The 14,317-nt window shown below is 43.8% G+C and overlaps 1 protein-coding gene across 1 annotated transcript in view; it reads right to left on the reverse strand.

The window, feature by feature from the left end:
* The window catches only part of LOC119247043 (uncharacterized), a 206,390-nt gene that overhangs the window by 113,550 nt on the left and 78,523 nt on the right, over positions 1 to 14,317 (reverse strand). The window contains 1 exon segment of the mRNA XM_054696783.1: positions 5,863 to 6,208. Within this exon segment, the coding sequence (XP_054552758.1) occupies positions 5,863 to 6,208 (346 nt within the window).

A 14,317-nucleotide genomic window follows, 5' to 3' on the forward strand; every position in this document is an offset into this window, starting at 1 on the left:
GGCTTTTCTTATCAACATGATCTTTTCCAGCATATCTTCCAATGCTGACGTACTGATTTAAAGTCATTCACCTCTGTGATGTGACAGAAATCTTTTCATTCATCAGTGACTTGATAAGGACATTTTATGTATGATTTTGTTTTTTTTCAATTTTTTAAAATTTAATCATTCATTTTCTTACATCATTGTTCATTTTCGGAAATTATTTGATTTCTCCCTTCAGGTGTAGACCCCATAGTTCCACCACCAAATCACCCGTGCACCATCAAATAGTCTCTTGTGCTCTTCCCTCCCCTGTTTTTACCCCTCTCCCTCCTCCCCTGCTGTGACCTCAGATCTATGGTCCGCTTGCAAGTTTCCTTATTTCTGTGGCCCTTTTTACAGTTTCTCTATATTCCATATGTAAGTGAGGCCATCAGATATTTATCTTTTTCCTTCTGAATTGTTTCCTTTTTTTTTAAGAGTTATTTATTTATGCATACAAGAACTGGGGTAAAAGCCAGAGGTGTGGGGGCTGAGTGGATTCACCAGAGACAGAGTGGGGAGCAGAACAGGCAGACTGACTGAAATACACTGCTGAGGGGAGCAGCGGACAAGTCAGGAGAGTTCTGCTACATCATGTGGGTCACCTCCCTGGCCAAGGATCCAACTCGTGCTTCAGTGGCTGCAGATAGCTTCATAGGTTGCATCTTAACCCCTTGCACCACTAGAAAGACCCACCTTCTGAATTATTTCCCTTAGCTTAATCCCTTCCAGCTCCATCCTTGCTGCAGTAAATAGCATGAGTTTCATAGGAATATTTTAATACGTGGGCAAGACGGGTATGATTAGTGAGAAGGAGCATTTTAATATTCCAATAATTCCATCGATGTTCATCCAAGATAAATAGAATTTAGTTCACTACATAAAAACACCCAATTCTTTTTTTTTTTTAAAGAAGGCCCGTTTCTTTTATTTATTTATTTTTTTTTAAAACATTTATTCATTTATTTATGCATGCACTGGGTACAGTCAGAAGCGTGGGAGGGTGAAAGAATTCACCAGAGCCAGAGCGGGGAGCAGAGCAGGCAGAAGGACCGAAGTACACTGCTGAGGGGAGCAGCGGGTGGCAGGAGAGGTCTGCGCACCATGTGGGACCCTCCTCTGGTGACCGGGGAGCAGCCGGGGATCGAACCGGCGCCGCAGAGGCCGCGGGCAGCTTAGCAACCCAGAGCTCAACCGCTGTGCCACTGGGGAGGCCCAAAACCACCCAATTCTTTTGTGTTATTTGGGTATTTATTGGAATGTAGATGCAGTTTCTACACAAGTGAGATCCAGGGAATAACCTGGCTGACGTGGACCTCCTCCCTGAGCTCCTGACAGGACCCTCTGAAGAGAGTGAGTGAAATGTCAGGATGAAGATTGGTCTCTCACTGATAGCTCCTGACCAGCTCCTTGTCCATTTACTGGATATCATTGCCATTGATCTGACCTTTAAAAATAAAGGTCGGGGTATGATTCTAAAAATCTGTTAAGTGGTGAAAATGTCAGGGGATTAAAAAAAAGACAGTTTTACCAGGGGCCACTGAAGTTGGAATTAATCCATTTAACCTAACACCACACAATCCCAAAGAACCAACACAAGGTAACAACGCCCCCTTATATTTACAATGTGCACTGTAGAGAACTGGGCTTCACCTAGATCATAAATTTGAAGAGATGCAGACACACTGGTACCTCAATCAGAAGGCTCAGAAGCACCCAGACCCACACCAAACAATGTTTGTCACTTTTATTGATAAATATCAATGTGTTTACAAAAGAGACATTAACAAAAACAAAGAGACACTCCACTGATTGGGAAAAAATCTTTGCACCCCATACAGCTGTTAAGAGACTGATCACAAAGATATACAAAGAACTCACATGACTCAACACTCCCCGGTGGCGCAGCGGTTGAGCTCTGGGTTGCGAGGCTGCCAGCAGCCTCTGCAGCGCCGCTTTGATCCCCAGCTGCTCCCCGGCCACCGGAGGAGGGTCCCACATGGCGCGCGGACCTCTCCTGCCGCCCGCTGTTCCCCTCAGCAGTGTACTTCGGTCCTTCTGCCTGCTCTGCTCCCCGCTCTGGTTCTGGTGAATTCTCTCACCCTCCCGCGCTTCTGAATGTACCCAGTGCATGTATAAATAAATAAAAAAAGTAAACAATCCATTCAGGACTATAACCAAGATGAAAATGCATACATTGTCAAAAATGAAAAATGATGCAAAAAATATATATAATAAAATATACGGGCAGGAGAACTTAAAAGACACTTCTCCAAAGAGGAAATGCAAATAGCCAACAGGCATATGAAAAATTTTCAACATCCTTTATAATCAGGGAAATGCAAATCAAAACCTCAATGAGATACCACCTTACACTAGTAAGAATGGCACATATCAAAAAAACTAGCAAAAACAATGTTGGCGAGGATGTGGTAAAAAAAGGAACTCTCCTACATTGCTGGTGGGAGTGCAAACTGGTCCAACCACTATGGAAAGCTGTCTAGAGGTTCCCCAGTCTACTAAAAATGGAGCTACCATATGACCCAGCAATTCTACCCTAAGGGTTTACCCAAAGGACACAAAACCATGATTCAAAAGAATACCTGTACTCTATGTCTGTTGCAGCACTATTTACAATAGGAAAAACCTGCAAACAACCCCAATGCCCAAAAATAGATGACTGGATCAAGAAGCTGTGGCATATATACACAATGGAATACTATTCAGCAATCAAAAAAGATAAACTCATGCAATTCGTAGCAACATGGATGGAGCTAGAAGGGATTATGCTCAGTGAATTAAGTCAGAAGGGAAAAGAAAAATATCTGATTGCTACACTTATAGGAGGAATATAGGGGAACCAAATAAGATATCAGGGGGAAAATTAATAACAATACAAAACAAAACAAAAACAGACAATTACAAACCAGAGACATCCTGCAGGGGAGGAGGAGGGAGAAGGATGAGAGAAGGGAGGGAGGAGCACAGGGGATTGTGGTGATGTGGACAGGTGAATTGGTAGAGGAACTCTCTGGGGACTACACCTGATGGGGAGAGGGAAGCAAACATTTTTTAAACTAATGCCATTTGCTGCAATGTGGATGAAGCTAGAAGGAATTATGCTCAGTGAAATAGTCAGAAGGAAAAAGAAAAATATCAATGGTTTCACTTACAGGAGGAATATAGGGGAACCAACAAGATATCAGGGGAAAACTAATAGCAATACAAAACAAAACAGAACAAAAACAAGCAGACAATTACAAACCAGAGACATCTTGTAGGGAGGAGGAGGGAGAGGGATCAGAGGGAGGGAGGGAGGAGCACAGGGGACTGAGGTGATGGTGCACAGGTGCATTGGTGAAGGAAATTATATAGGGATTACTCATGGGGAGGGGGGAAAGCAAACATTGTTTAAAAATGAGCAATGATGTAAAAAATATATATATAAAAAATTTTAAAAAATGAAACTGAACAATGATGTAAAATATATATCAATCAATAAATTAAAAATATATGTCAATGTGTTTAAAGAGATGTAAATAATACTGGACAAGCTGAGCACTTTGTCCTTATTTTAGGCCAGAAAAGCAGAACCCAGGGATGTTCTGTCATAGATTGGCTGGTTTGGGATTACTGACTTGGCGCACACTCTGGCCTGAAATAGCTGCTTTGGTGACTATTTTATGCTCCTGACAGCAGCTCCACTTCCCAGGTTCCTGCACAACAACTCATCTTCCTTCAGACCCAGTGTTAAGTATCTCTGTTCCTCTCCTCTTTGTATTACACCCCTACTCTTGTCTCATAGGGGTGACCCCACTTTCCAATGCAGCCCATGTGCAAAAGAGACATCACCTGAGTCATAGCTGGGATCTCAGGGACCAACCTGAGGAATCTATTCTCTGCATCCAAACCTGAGTCTGGAGAGCCCCAATTTTCCACACCTCAGCTTCAGCTTAGGGCTGTTTTGGTCAGAGGACATTCCCCTCTCACTGTTAAAGCCTTAGGATTTGGTTTTCTCTAGAGAAGCGAGGGAGCAAGAATGACCAGATTTGTTGTCACCACCTTTCTTTCCTTATTCCTTCCCCTCTGACCAAGATGCCTCCTCTGTCCTCCCTGCAGCTGTGACTCATCTGCTTCAAAACCAACTCTCAAGGCCTCTGACCAGCAGCCTCGCCTGCCTCTGATCCTTCCGGGTCCCCATCTATGCCTCCAAGTTCTGACTGTTCTGTTGGAACAGAGCACTGGGTGCCTGAGATGTGGGAAATGTCTCCCCTGGATGTGGCATTTGGCTACCAGGGAGCCACAAAGACGAGGTATCTGTTTTGAACATAAAACTCGCTCTCCACCTTGGGACAATGGGGCTGCCCCTCACCTTGAAAGCCAGAGGTGGTCATGGTGACCTTCCCCTCAAGGGCAGCAAAGGGCAAGGAGAGTGGGTCACGGGGAGTCCAGAAATGGGCCAAGATTCAGCCTCTGATTGGGAAATGATGAAACAGAGACAGGGCAGCTTCAGAGGAGGCGCCTCCAAATTTAGCACAGGTTTGCTACCTGAGTAGAGAGAGGCCATATTGAGATGCCCTTTCATATTGTTTGATTCAAAATACAATTGTCATTTTAGAGCTTGCCAATTTCTATGAACTGTTGTAAGTGCTGGGAATGTGAATTATAATAAATCAATGTTCTTATCTCTTCAGGAGGTTACTTCTAGTAGAGGAAAAATAGCCAGTAGACAGTTCTAAGTCCTTTGAAAAGATTAGGAGACACATGGACAGCACAATGCAAAGAGAACTGCTGCTTCAGATGGCGATTTATTTATATGAATCAACCCCACTCCAGGCAAAATAAACGTTGTGGTCAGATATGTCTTTGTCTGGCCTCTTGCTGTAAAGACACTCTGTGTCCTCAGGCAGAGATGGCATCTCCACATACCCCTGCATCCTCATGCTGCTCAGGGAACCCCTTATGTGTCTTCTCAGCTCCCCAGCACTCCTCTCCTGCCCAGCCAGTTTAAATTGCTTCCACTCCTTGAAAAGTTGTGTTTGTCCCCTTAATCCATTCTTCTCAAATCCCCAAAGGCAATTCATTTTGAAACCATGGAATAAAACAAATCTATGAAATTTCTTTCCATAAAACACACAAACTAACATTTTATTTCCTTCACTATTGACTTGTCAGTGCATGGCTACTTAGCCTCCAAATTTGAGTTTGCACAAGTGTTTTGAAAGAAAATAGAGTGTATTTTCCAGCAGCAATGAGTAAGAATCTCTGACCCCAAGTATTTCATCCACAGCTTTTTGATTTTACTGGCAAAAGAACTATGAATGTTTATGCTTAAGTTTAGAAAGGAGGCACGAAATTTGGCACAAATCCATACAACCCTCTGATTTGTTCAGTAATATCCCCTGTGTCTCTGCTCTTAATAACCCAGTTTAAAACCAGATCTTGCATATCCATACAGAAACTATTAACCAGGGAATGTGCATCCTCATTCTGTTCCTCCCCCTAATCGTCTCACTGAACAAGGAGAGTTAGTGTGGAGATTTACATAAGTTTACTCTAACAAAAAGTAAATTATAAAAGTATCATGAAGATTGGTTTTAATCAGGGTGATAATAGATTAAGTTCTTTTGTCAGGTAAGACCAATGCATAAAGAAGGATGAGCAGTTTCTTTAGGAGTAAAGGATGCTCATCATTCACAGAAGCTTTGTGCCCTTGGGACTATGGAGAGAGGGGATGGGTCTCAGACCTCTCTGGCCATCTTTCTCTGCTGTCGCAACAGACACCAGCCTCCTAGGAACTTTCCATTCCCTCAGCCCCTGAAAATGCACTGACCATACCTGAGCAGATGACTCCTGCATCCTCAGAATGAAGGCAAAAGTTGTCTCCCCAGCCCCGGGACTGGCACTTCCACACATAGGACTCCTTTCCTCTGCACCGCAGATCGTCCAACCAGATGGGCCCTGATCCCTGCCCGAAGTGAGCAGAGACTGTGGCATTGAGGGCCTCCCCACAGCCCAGCTGTCTGCACACCACATGGGCATCATGCAGGTCCCAGCCGTCATCACAGATGGTGCCCCAGGAACCCTGGTAAAGGATCTCCACTCTGCCAGCACAACGATGGCCTCCGTCTACCAGGCGGATCTGTGTGCTGTCTGAGGAGAGAGTCAGGTCAAGGGGGTGCTTCTAACACAGAAAAGGAATACTTCCCTGGTCCTGGGGGCCCTTCACCAGAGCAACTGGCGGTGCCCTTCTCTGAGGCTGCAGAGCCTGCTGGTGGAGACACAGTGCTTGTGTAGGGGTAGCACCTGGTTTCCTACAGCAACAAGCAGAACAGTAGAGTTGAAAATAGGAAAGAACAAGAGAAATGTAGCTGAAAACAACAGATAAGCCAACTGAGAGAACAGCTGTGACCAGGTCCAGTCAGAGTAACACTAATGTAACGGCATCTGACAAGATGTCCCGAGGTGTCAGAATCTCTGCCCTGAGCAGTTAAATGAGTGCAGAGTGGCTGTAGAGGGCTTGTAGCTGGTGGATTCCTTATGTTACACCCATTTCCATGCTATTGAATTAAAGGGAACTGTGGTGAGCTTATCAAAATCCTCATAGGTAGCCAGGAGACTCGTTCTAGTCAGAGCTGTTCTTGCCATAGTCACTCACAGCTGAAGAATGAAAGGACCATGAGACAGGCCAGGATTTATCCAGAATATTTCATTTATGGTTCTAGGCTCCAGAATGAATTTCTCCTTGAGTAGATGGGGCCACCTCATACGGGAGACGATGTCAGATGAGACTAACATTGGCAGAGACACCGGGCATCACACATTTGCTTCTTCCCTAAAACAGTATAATCTCTACTTGAACTTCATTGCTATTTTTTACTCAAAATTTGGAGTTATTTAGTGTTTAGGAGGAAATATAATGTATCTCTAACCCCACCTCAGAGTAGAATCAGGTTATATTCCTGAGCTGAAAACACTCAAACAGATCCACTTTTTGTCAAATACAGTCTCTATATTATTATTTTCTCCTTTATATGTAAAAAAAAAGATGCACCAAGAAGTTAATGTGTCATTATTGCAATTTAAGTAAGGATGAAATAGAGAATAAAACCTAGAGCTTCTAGTAATAAAATAAAAAAATAAAAAAAATAAAAAATGGAGGAGTGGTAGGTTTTATTCTCCATTCCATGACCAACTTAAAGTAAGCGCTGGCACTTGAGTGTGAAATAGGAGATATCAGGCCCACAACATAAAGCAGGTTTTCTTGCAAATATTTGCCAAGTGCACCTGTTTTGCAGGACAGGAAGCCAAAGAGCTATGTCAAAACTCTTGGAAAGTAGAGTGGCTAGTCCTTTATTCTCTTGGTGCTGAGCTACCAAAATATCCAGGTTCTCAGCTGAATTCTGAGTTCCCAGAATGCCCTTGCCACAGGCACAGAGACAGGCAGAGGTAGACTGATGTCACCCAAACTGCCAGCAAGTGTTGTCCCAGCTCAGGTCTGGGTTACAGTTAGATATCTGCGTGCTCAGCAGCCCCAGCCCCACCTGCCTAGCTGAACAGAAGATGATGCTTCCAGGTGTCAGAAAAGATATCTGGAGTTTCTTATTTTCCATGCACAATTTTTTTTTTAAGATTTATTTATTTATATAAGCACTGGGTACAGTCAGAAGCGCAGGAGGGTGAGAGAATTCACCAGAGCCAGAGCGGGGAACAGAACAGGCAGACTGACGAAGTACACTGCTGAGGGGAGCAGAGGGCGGCAGGAGAGGTCTGTGCGCCATGTGGGATGCTCGCCAGGCGGCCGGGGATTGAACCAGCGCTGCAGAGGCTGCGGGCAGCTTCGCAGCACAGTGCTCAACTGCTGTGCCACCAGGGAGGCCCTCATGCACAATTTTTAATATTAAATAAAAAGTGAAATGGCATGGAGAAATATGGGCTCACATGACATAGTGAAAAAGAAAACAATATAAGTTAGAAACACACATAGCTCATGAGAGTTTTTTCACTAAGAGTCATGAATTTAGTAAAAAAAAAAGGGGGGGGTGAAGAAAACAAGAACAGTTAAAAAGGAAAAGAACTTAACATAGAATTGTAAATATATTAAAGATATCAAAGTAACAGTTTCCAACTGGGAAGGAGGAAAGACAGAGACAGAGAACAGTGAAGTTATCTTTGAAGAAATAATGGTTGAGAATTTTAAAAAATGGATGAAAGCTATAACTCACATTTTCAAGAAGCTCCAAGAATACCAAGGAAGCTGTGAAATCCCAAACTCCTTGTAGGTGGATAAAAATCAAAGTAAAAGAGGAATTTTTTTTTAAAGATTTATTTATTTATTTATACAAGCACTGGGTACAGTCAGAAGCATGGGAAGGTGAGAGAATTCACCAGAGCCAGAGCGGGGAGCAGAGCAGGCAGACTGACGAAATACACTGCTGGGAGCAGCGGGCAGCAAGAGAGGTCTGCGCACCATGTGGGACCCTTGCCAATGGCCGGGGATCAAACCGGCACTGCAGAGGCTGTGGGCAGTTTCGCAGCCCAGTGCTCAACAACTGTGCCACCGGGGAGGCCCAAAAGAGGAATTTTTTTAAAAATAAAAAAAGAAGGCCTAAAAATGGAGAGAAAGGGCATATAGAGCAGGTGAGTCGATTAAAAGTAAATGATACTCACTCAATGACATCAGCATTTGTATTTAAATTAAAAAGAACAGATACTTCAATTAAAAGAAAATCAAGATATTATTATAACTTTTTTATTTTATATATTTCTTATATCATTTTTCATTTTTTAAAATGTATGCTTTTTCTTCTTGGTTATAGTCCCTGTAAAATTCCCACCACCCTTATTTTGATCCTACTCTGTTTCCCCTTCTGTAGTGTGTCTCTGGTTTATAGTTGCCTAATTTTGATTTTTACTTTATTATAATTAGTAAAAGCAAATTAATATAAAGCAACAAAATTCAAGTAAATGTTACTTGTAACATACAAGGACAAAGAAAGTTGAAAATAAAATGATGGGGGAAATATCTATACTATGGAAACATTGTTAAAACACACATTGATGAGTATCCTTTAGAGAGATGAAAAAGAGTAGGTAAATGGGAAGAGAAATCCGAAATATTTCTGACTCTCCTATGAGCCAAGCCTCTGTTAAAACAGAGCCTTCACATTCAGAAAGGGGGACAGGGAGAGGCAGGTCCTGACTGCCTGTGCCCAGCTTAGGGAAGAGTCAGGGCTCTTTGGCACCTGGCACCAGGGCTGCAATTAAACAAGGAGATGGGGCAACTCGTGTGTACTGATGCCTAATATATGAGCTTGTGCTTGAGTCATATACTCTTACAGGATGTTGTCTCTGATGAGAAAAAATGCTTGTCAGAGTGAAGTGTGATTTCTTCTTAGTAAAATGTATTCATTGCTCTCACACCCAGAGAGGCCAGAATGGAATCAGCACCAATTGCATATTTCATTGTCAAAGTGCACTTTCTACACCTAAGAACCTGCAAAGCCTGCAAAGGGACAGCTGTCCTCACATGTGACCATGTCCCTAGGAATGGAAGTTTCAAGAAATATAAGTGAGGCGCAGACTACTATAGAGAGGAGAATTTCCCAAAGAAGAGTCAGAAGACACTTGAGTGGAGGGGCTTGAAATCAGGAGGAAACAGGGAACCGGAAAGGGGTGGAGAGGGAGGAGCATCTAGAGCAGCCAGGCCCAAGGCCCACACCTGAGAGACAGGCTGACCAGGATGTGCTAGAGCATTGTCACATCAGGGCTCAACCCTGATATTGTGGGTTCGGCTGTTCAGGGGCCAGTGGAGAGCAGATGTCATGTAGGGCCTGGGGGGAACTACATGGAGAAAATCCACCTAAGGACATTCACAAGCTCAGGTCTCTTCCTCAACAGCAGACCCTCAGGATGTCACAGACATGATTGAGACCCCACTTGGGCAGAGAACACTAACCAAGATGGGATATCCTGGTCTCAGAGGCCACAGCCCTCTGCCTGCAGTGCTCATCTCAGTCCACCCAGGGACACCCACATTTGGAAACAATTTTCTGCTGCTCCCTGGGGTGGAAGTCCATGGAGCCAACAGGTAGGAAGGGAAACACCACAGGCAGGGAGACAGAATCCTACCAGCACCCAGTGCTGGGAAAGATGGCAGTGAAGCAGAAAAACGTTTGAGCTGTGGGTTTGTGGGGAAGAAAAAAACAACTCATAAGCAGGCTTAGATTGCAGGTGCAGGGTTATCTAGGGGTGTAATTAAAGTTTCTATTGGGAGGGTTTTCTTTAAAGGCATCCATATCTGCCCTCATCATAGACAGTACACACACATCACCACCACCACCATTTCACCACAATCCAGCCATCTGCCGTAGAGTGCGTTTCTGTGATTCCTTTCTAGATAGCTGATGTCCACTGGCAGACATGCTCCTGTTCATACATTCACCCTTCACATGCTCTTCAAACTCCCCTTATACACCCTTCTCTCTCTCTCTCTCTCTCTCTCTCTCTCTCTCTCTCTCTCTCTGTCTGCTCTCTCGCTCTCATCCTTAGGCTAAAGGAGCAGAAACCAAGAATCCTGTTGGGGAGACACAGTACTGACTGCAGGCAGGAATCTCAAAGATGCAGCCTCAGGAAGTCACTCATAATCCATTCGAGGAAAACTGGGAAGTCATCAGACATTTTCATTGTTTTGAAATGTTACTGAGGAGGACTGAACACAGATTCTGGACACTCAGAAAACAAGCTTAGAATATGGGCAACACCTCACAGCCTAACTAGAAAAGCAGAACCCCCTCAGGAGAAAAATGAACATACGCTGTCACTAAGGATGACATTTGGTCAAAACCAAGGGGTCAACAGAGAGGAGTTGCCTTTGCAATCCCAGGGCTCACCCCCAGAGCCTGAGAACTGATCCAGCATCTCTGCTGATCTTAGGGAGGGAGGCTCCTCTTACCTTGGGCGCTCGCTAGGACAGCAGAGAGGAGAACAGTAAGTCCTGGGAGGAAGCAATGTCCATTCATGGTAGTTCTAGTCCTCATGTTAATAGGTAACTGCCTCAGTTTCCCCAAATATACAAAGAAGCCCCTCAGTCCTTAATGAGGGCTCCCTCTCCCAGGAGGGGTTTATATAGTTCCACCCCCTGACTTTGCCTCTTCCGGGAGCCAATAGAAACCCTGTTGAGCATCGTCCCTGCATCAAACACTCCATAAATGGAAACTATCTGAGGTTCAAACACCAATTAGATGCTCTATCTGAGGTGTCTCCTTATATGAGAGGTGAGTTTTTCTGACACCAGGAGTCATCAGTCGCAAAGCGGAAGCAGAAAAGCTAAATTAGAGAAAGATGCGTGACTGTCTCTCCCCCCAGGGTCTGGTTCAGTGACTGATGGTTCAGCAGCTGGGAGGGGTCAGGTGTTGCTGATGGTTCTGGGTCAGCTCCACCACCCATGGGCCCAGGTAAAGAGGACTGTTGCTAATGAAGCTACGTCTCCTGTGTCAACCACCCAACATGTTGTGGCTGCAAAGAAACAAGAAGAATCTACGATGAGAACAAAAAGCCAGATGAGTAGAAAACTGGTTTAGAATGAAAAGTTCTTGGGGGAAAAAATTGAGATCGGCATTAAGGGAACACATCACTAGCCTTATAGGGTAGCGGCTCCCCTTTCTCTACTTCTGTTGGTAAGAGAAAGCCTCACGACATACAGGGCTCTAGATGCAACTGTATAAAGTCTGTCTGTCTTTCCTTCCTTCACTTCATTGCCCCCAAAATTACCATGGCCAGTATAGACACTTCACTGGGAATAAACTATACTTCTCTGGGACATGGTGGGACTACACATTATAACATAACCACAAAATTCACCCCCATTTCACAATGTGGCAATCTGCACCTGGCAGCCCAGTCTGTACTGGCTAGTAAGGGGGTGCCCTTCTGCTCCAGCGTCCTCAATGTCGACATTTCAGTCCCTCTGCTTCCCCTTCCTCCTCTCATTTTCGTATGAGCCACTTAGTCAACTTTCATATTCTCTTCTGGCCTCCTTGAGGCCAAATAAGATGGTATCATTATAGTGCTTGGAAATGGAATCTTTTGGACACAAATTGCTTGAGCTCATCTCTGCTACAAAGAAAACAGCCTTCATCATTTTACCACTCAACAATTTTTTTTATTAAATCACCAGCCACTGCAGCATGAGTTAAATTCCTCAGCCGGCCGGGGAGCAACCCACATGGCACATCAGACCTCTCCTGATTCGCCAGCTGCTCCCCTCAGTAGAGTATTTCAGTGTTCTGCTCCCTACTATCTCTGGTGAGTCCCCTAATCCCCCACACTTCTGATTTATACCCCAGTTCTTGTATGCATAAATAAATAAATTGTTAATAAAATAAATAAATAAAATATAAATGATGAGTGTCACTGTGTCTATCTAAGGTATAGGTATTGATACATTTATACATGTATGAGGTATGTATTAGTATATATATGGATTTATACATATATGTGTATCACATATGGAGGTGACTACTTACAAGTGTTAGTTCACACTGTTATCACATCCCATGATTATCATGTTTTTTGTGGTGGAACAACTAAAATCTCAGAGCAACCTTAAAATTTATAGTATCATGTAATCTATAATCACCACATTGTGCATTAGACCTCCTGGACTTATTCATCTAGTAATTACAATTCCTAGCCCTTAAAAAAAGCATCTCTCCAATAGCCAATAGCCCATCCCTGATAATCTCTACACTTTGTTTACACAAGTTCAGTTATTTTTAGATTCCACATACTGGTGATCATACACTATCTGTCTTTCTCTGTCTAATGTATCTCAATTAGTATAAAGCCTCATCGAGTCTCCCACTGAGCATAGTGCTGGCTGTGGGGTTTCTGTGATCTTATCAGAACCCCGATATTTCCAGTTCCTAATTACTAAAATAACATGACAGTGTCTTATGATTCAATACTACATATTGGGGTGTTAAATGCTTCACCTTTAATTTTCATTCTGGTTATACTGTTTCTTTATAAGCCAGGTTCTTAATTTTAATAAGTTAATAAATGCAGTGTATCAAGTCTTTTCTCTTCCACTTATTCTTATGTTCTTTAAGGAGATCATTGTTTATACTCTTTGCTTCCTCAACACACAAAAGTTATGGGTAGCTTGACCACCTTATTTAAAAGAAACTGATAAGACTAGAAGCTGGGCCTCCATCCCTGTGAAAAACAGCCCACTCACAGTTCATTCTTCTTCTGTGGTAGGAGGGTTCTGGGTAACAAGCTCCTCCTCCTTGGCCAACTCTGAATTACACTAGATTTTCCCTAAGTCCTGAGTGTTGGCAAAATCTCTGCTGAGGTTTTCAGTATCTGAGTGATAACACTGTTGACAAACATGTTGGGGTGAAAGAGGCTCAGCCCTGCTCTTTGCTTCTGTGGGAGAATCTGGCTCCAAAAATCCTCACTGCCTTGGGAGCTCTGCAACACTTTCAGATACTATTGGATTATACCACCTCTCTAAGTTCATTCTCAGTGTTTGGCCTAAATAAGAAACTTTGGCATTGTCAAAGACAGAACTTTCCACACAGAAGGTAAACTCTAAAATTAAGATACCATGACTGCCTCATTATAGCATTCATCTCGGGCCCTACCACTAGGTTATCATGTAGTTTAATTCCGTTTTCTGCTCTTCAATTCCACTAAGCCTCCCACCACACTGCCACAGGAAACTAGACCCAGGTGCTGCCCCTGTGTACCCACAAGCTGATCCTACCAGCAGTCTCAGACCAGGGCACTGCCAGATGCTCAGGTGAAGGGCCCCCAGCACCAGGCAAACCTTCTTCTGGATTAAATGCCCCCTTGACCTGACTCTCTCCTCACACAGCACGCAGCTCTGCCTGGTGGACAGAGGCCATCCCTGCACCAGCAGAGTGGAGATCCTTCACCAGGGCTCCTGGGGCACCGCATGTGTTGATACTTGGGACCTGCCTGATAACCATGTGGTGTACAGACAGCTGGGCCGTGGAGAGGACCTCAGTGCCATGGTCTCTGCTCACTTCAGGAAGGGATCAGGGTCTTTCTGGCTGAATGAGGTAAGGTTCCTGTGGCCCTGAGAATCCCTGGAGGCAGAGTGATTTAAGCAGGAAGCCTGCAAAACACTGTCTTAAAAAAATAACATTTGGGAAGCATAATCTGACTATTTTAGTTATCTGACTACGAAGTTTTAATCAGGATATATTAAGATTAGAATATTTTTCTGGCTTATGCAGTAAAAATGAAATTTTTGGCCTAGAAA

Source organism: Talpa occidentalis, unplaced genomic scaffold (genome assembly GCF_014898055.3).
Source record: "Talpa occidentalis isolate TD23 unplaced genomic scaffold, MPIMG_talOcc4v2.1 talOcc4.16, whole genome shotgun sequence".
NCBI classification, from domain to species: Eukaryota; Metazoa; Chordata; class Mammalia; order Eulipotyphla; family Talpidae; genus Talpa; species Talpa occidentalis.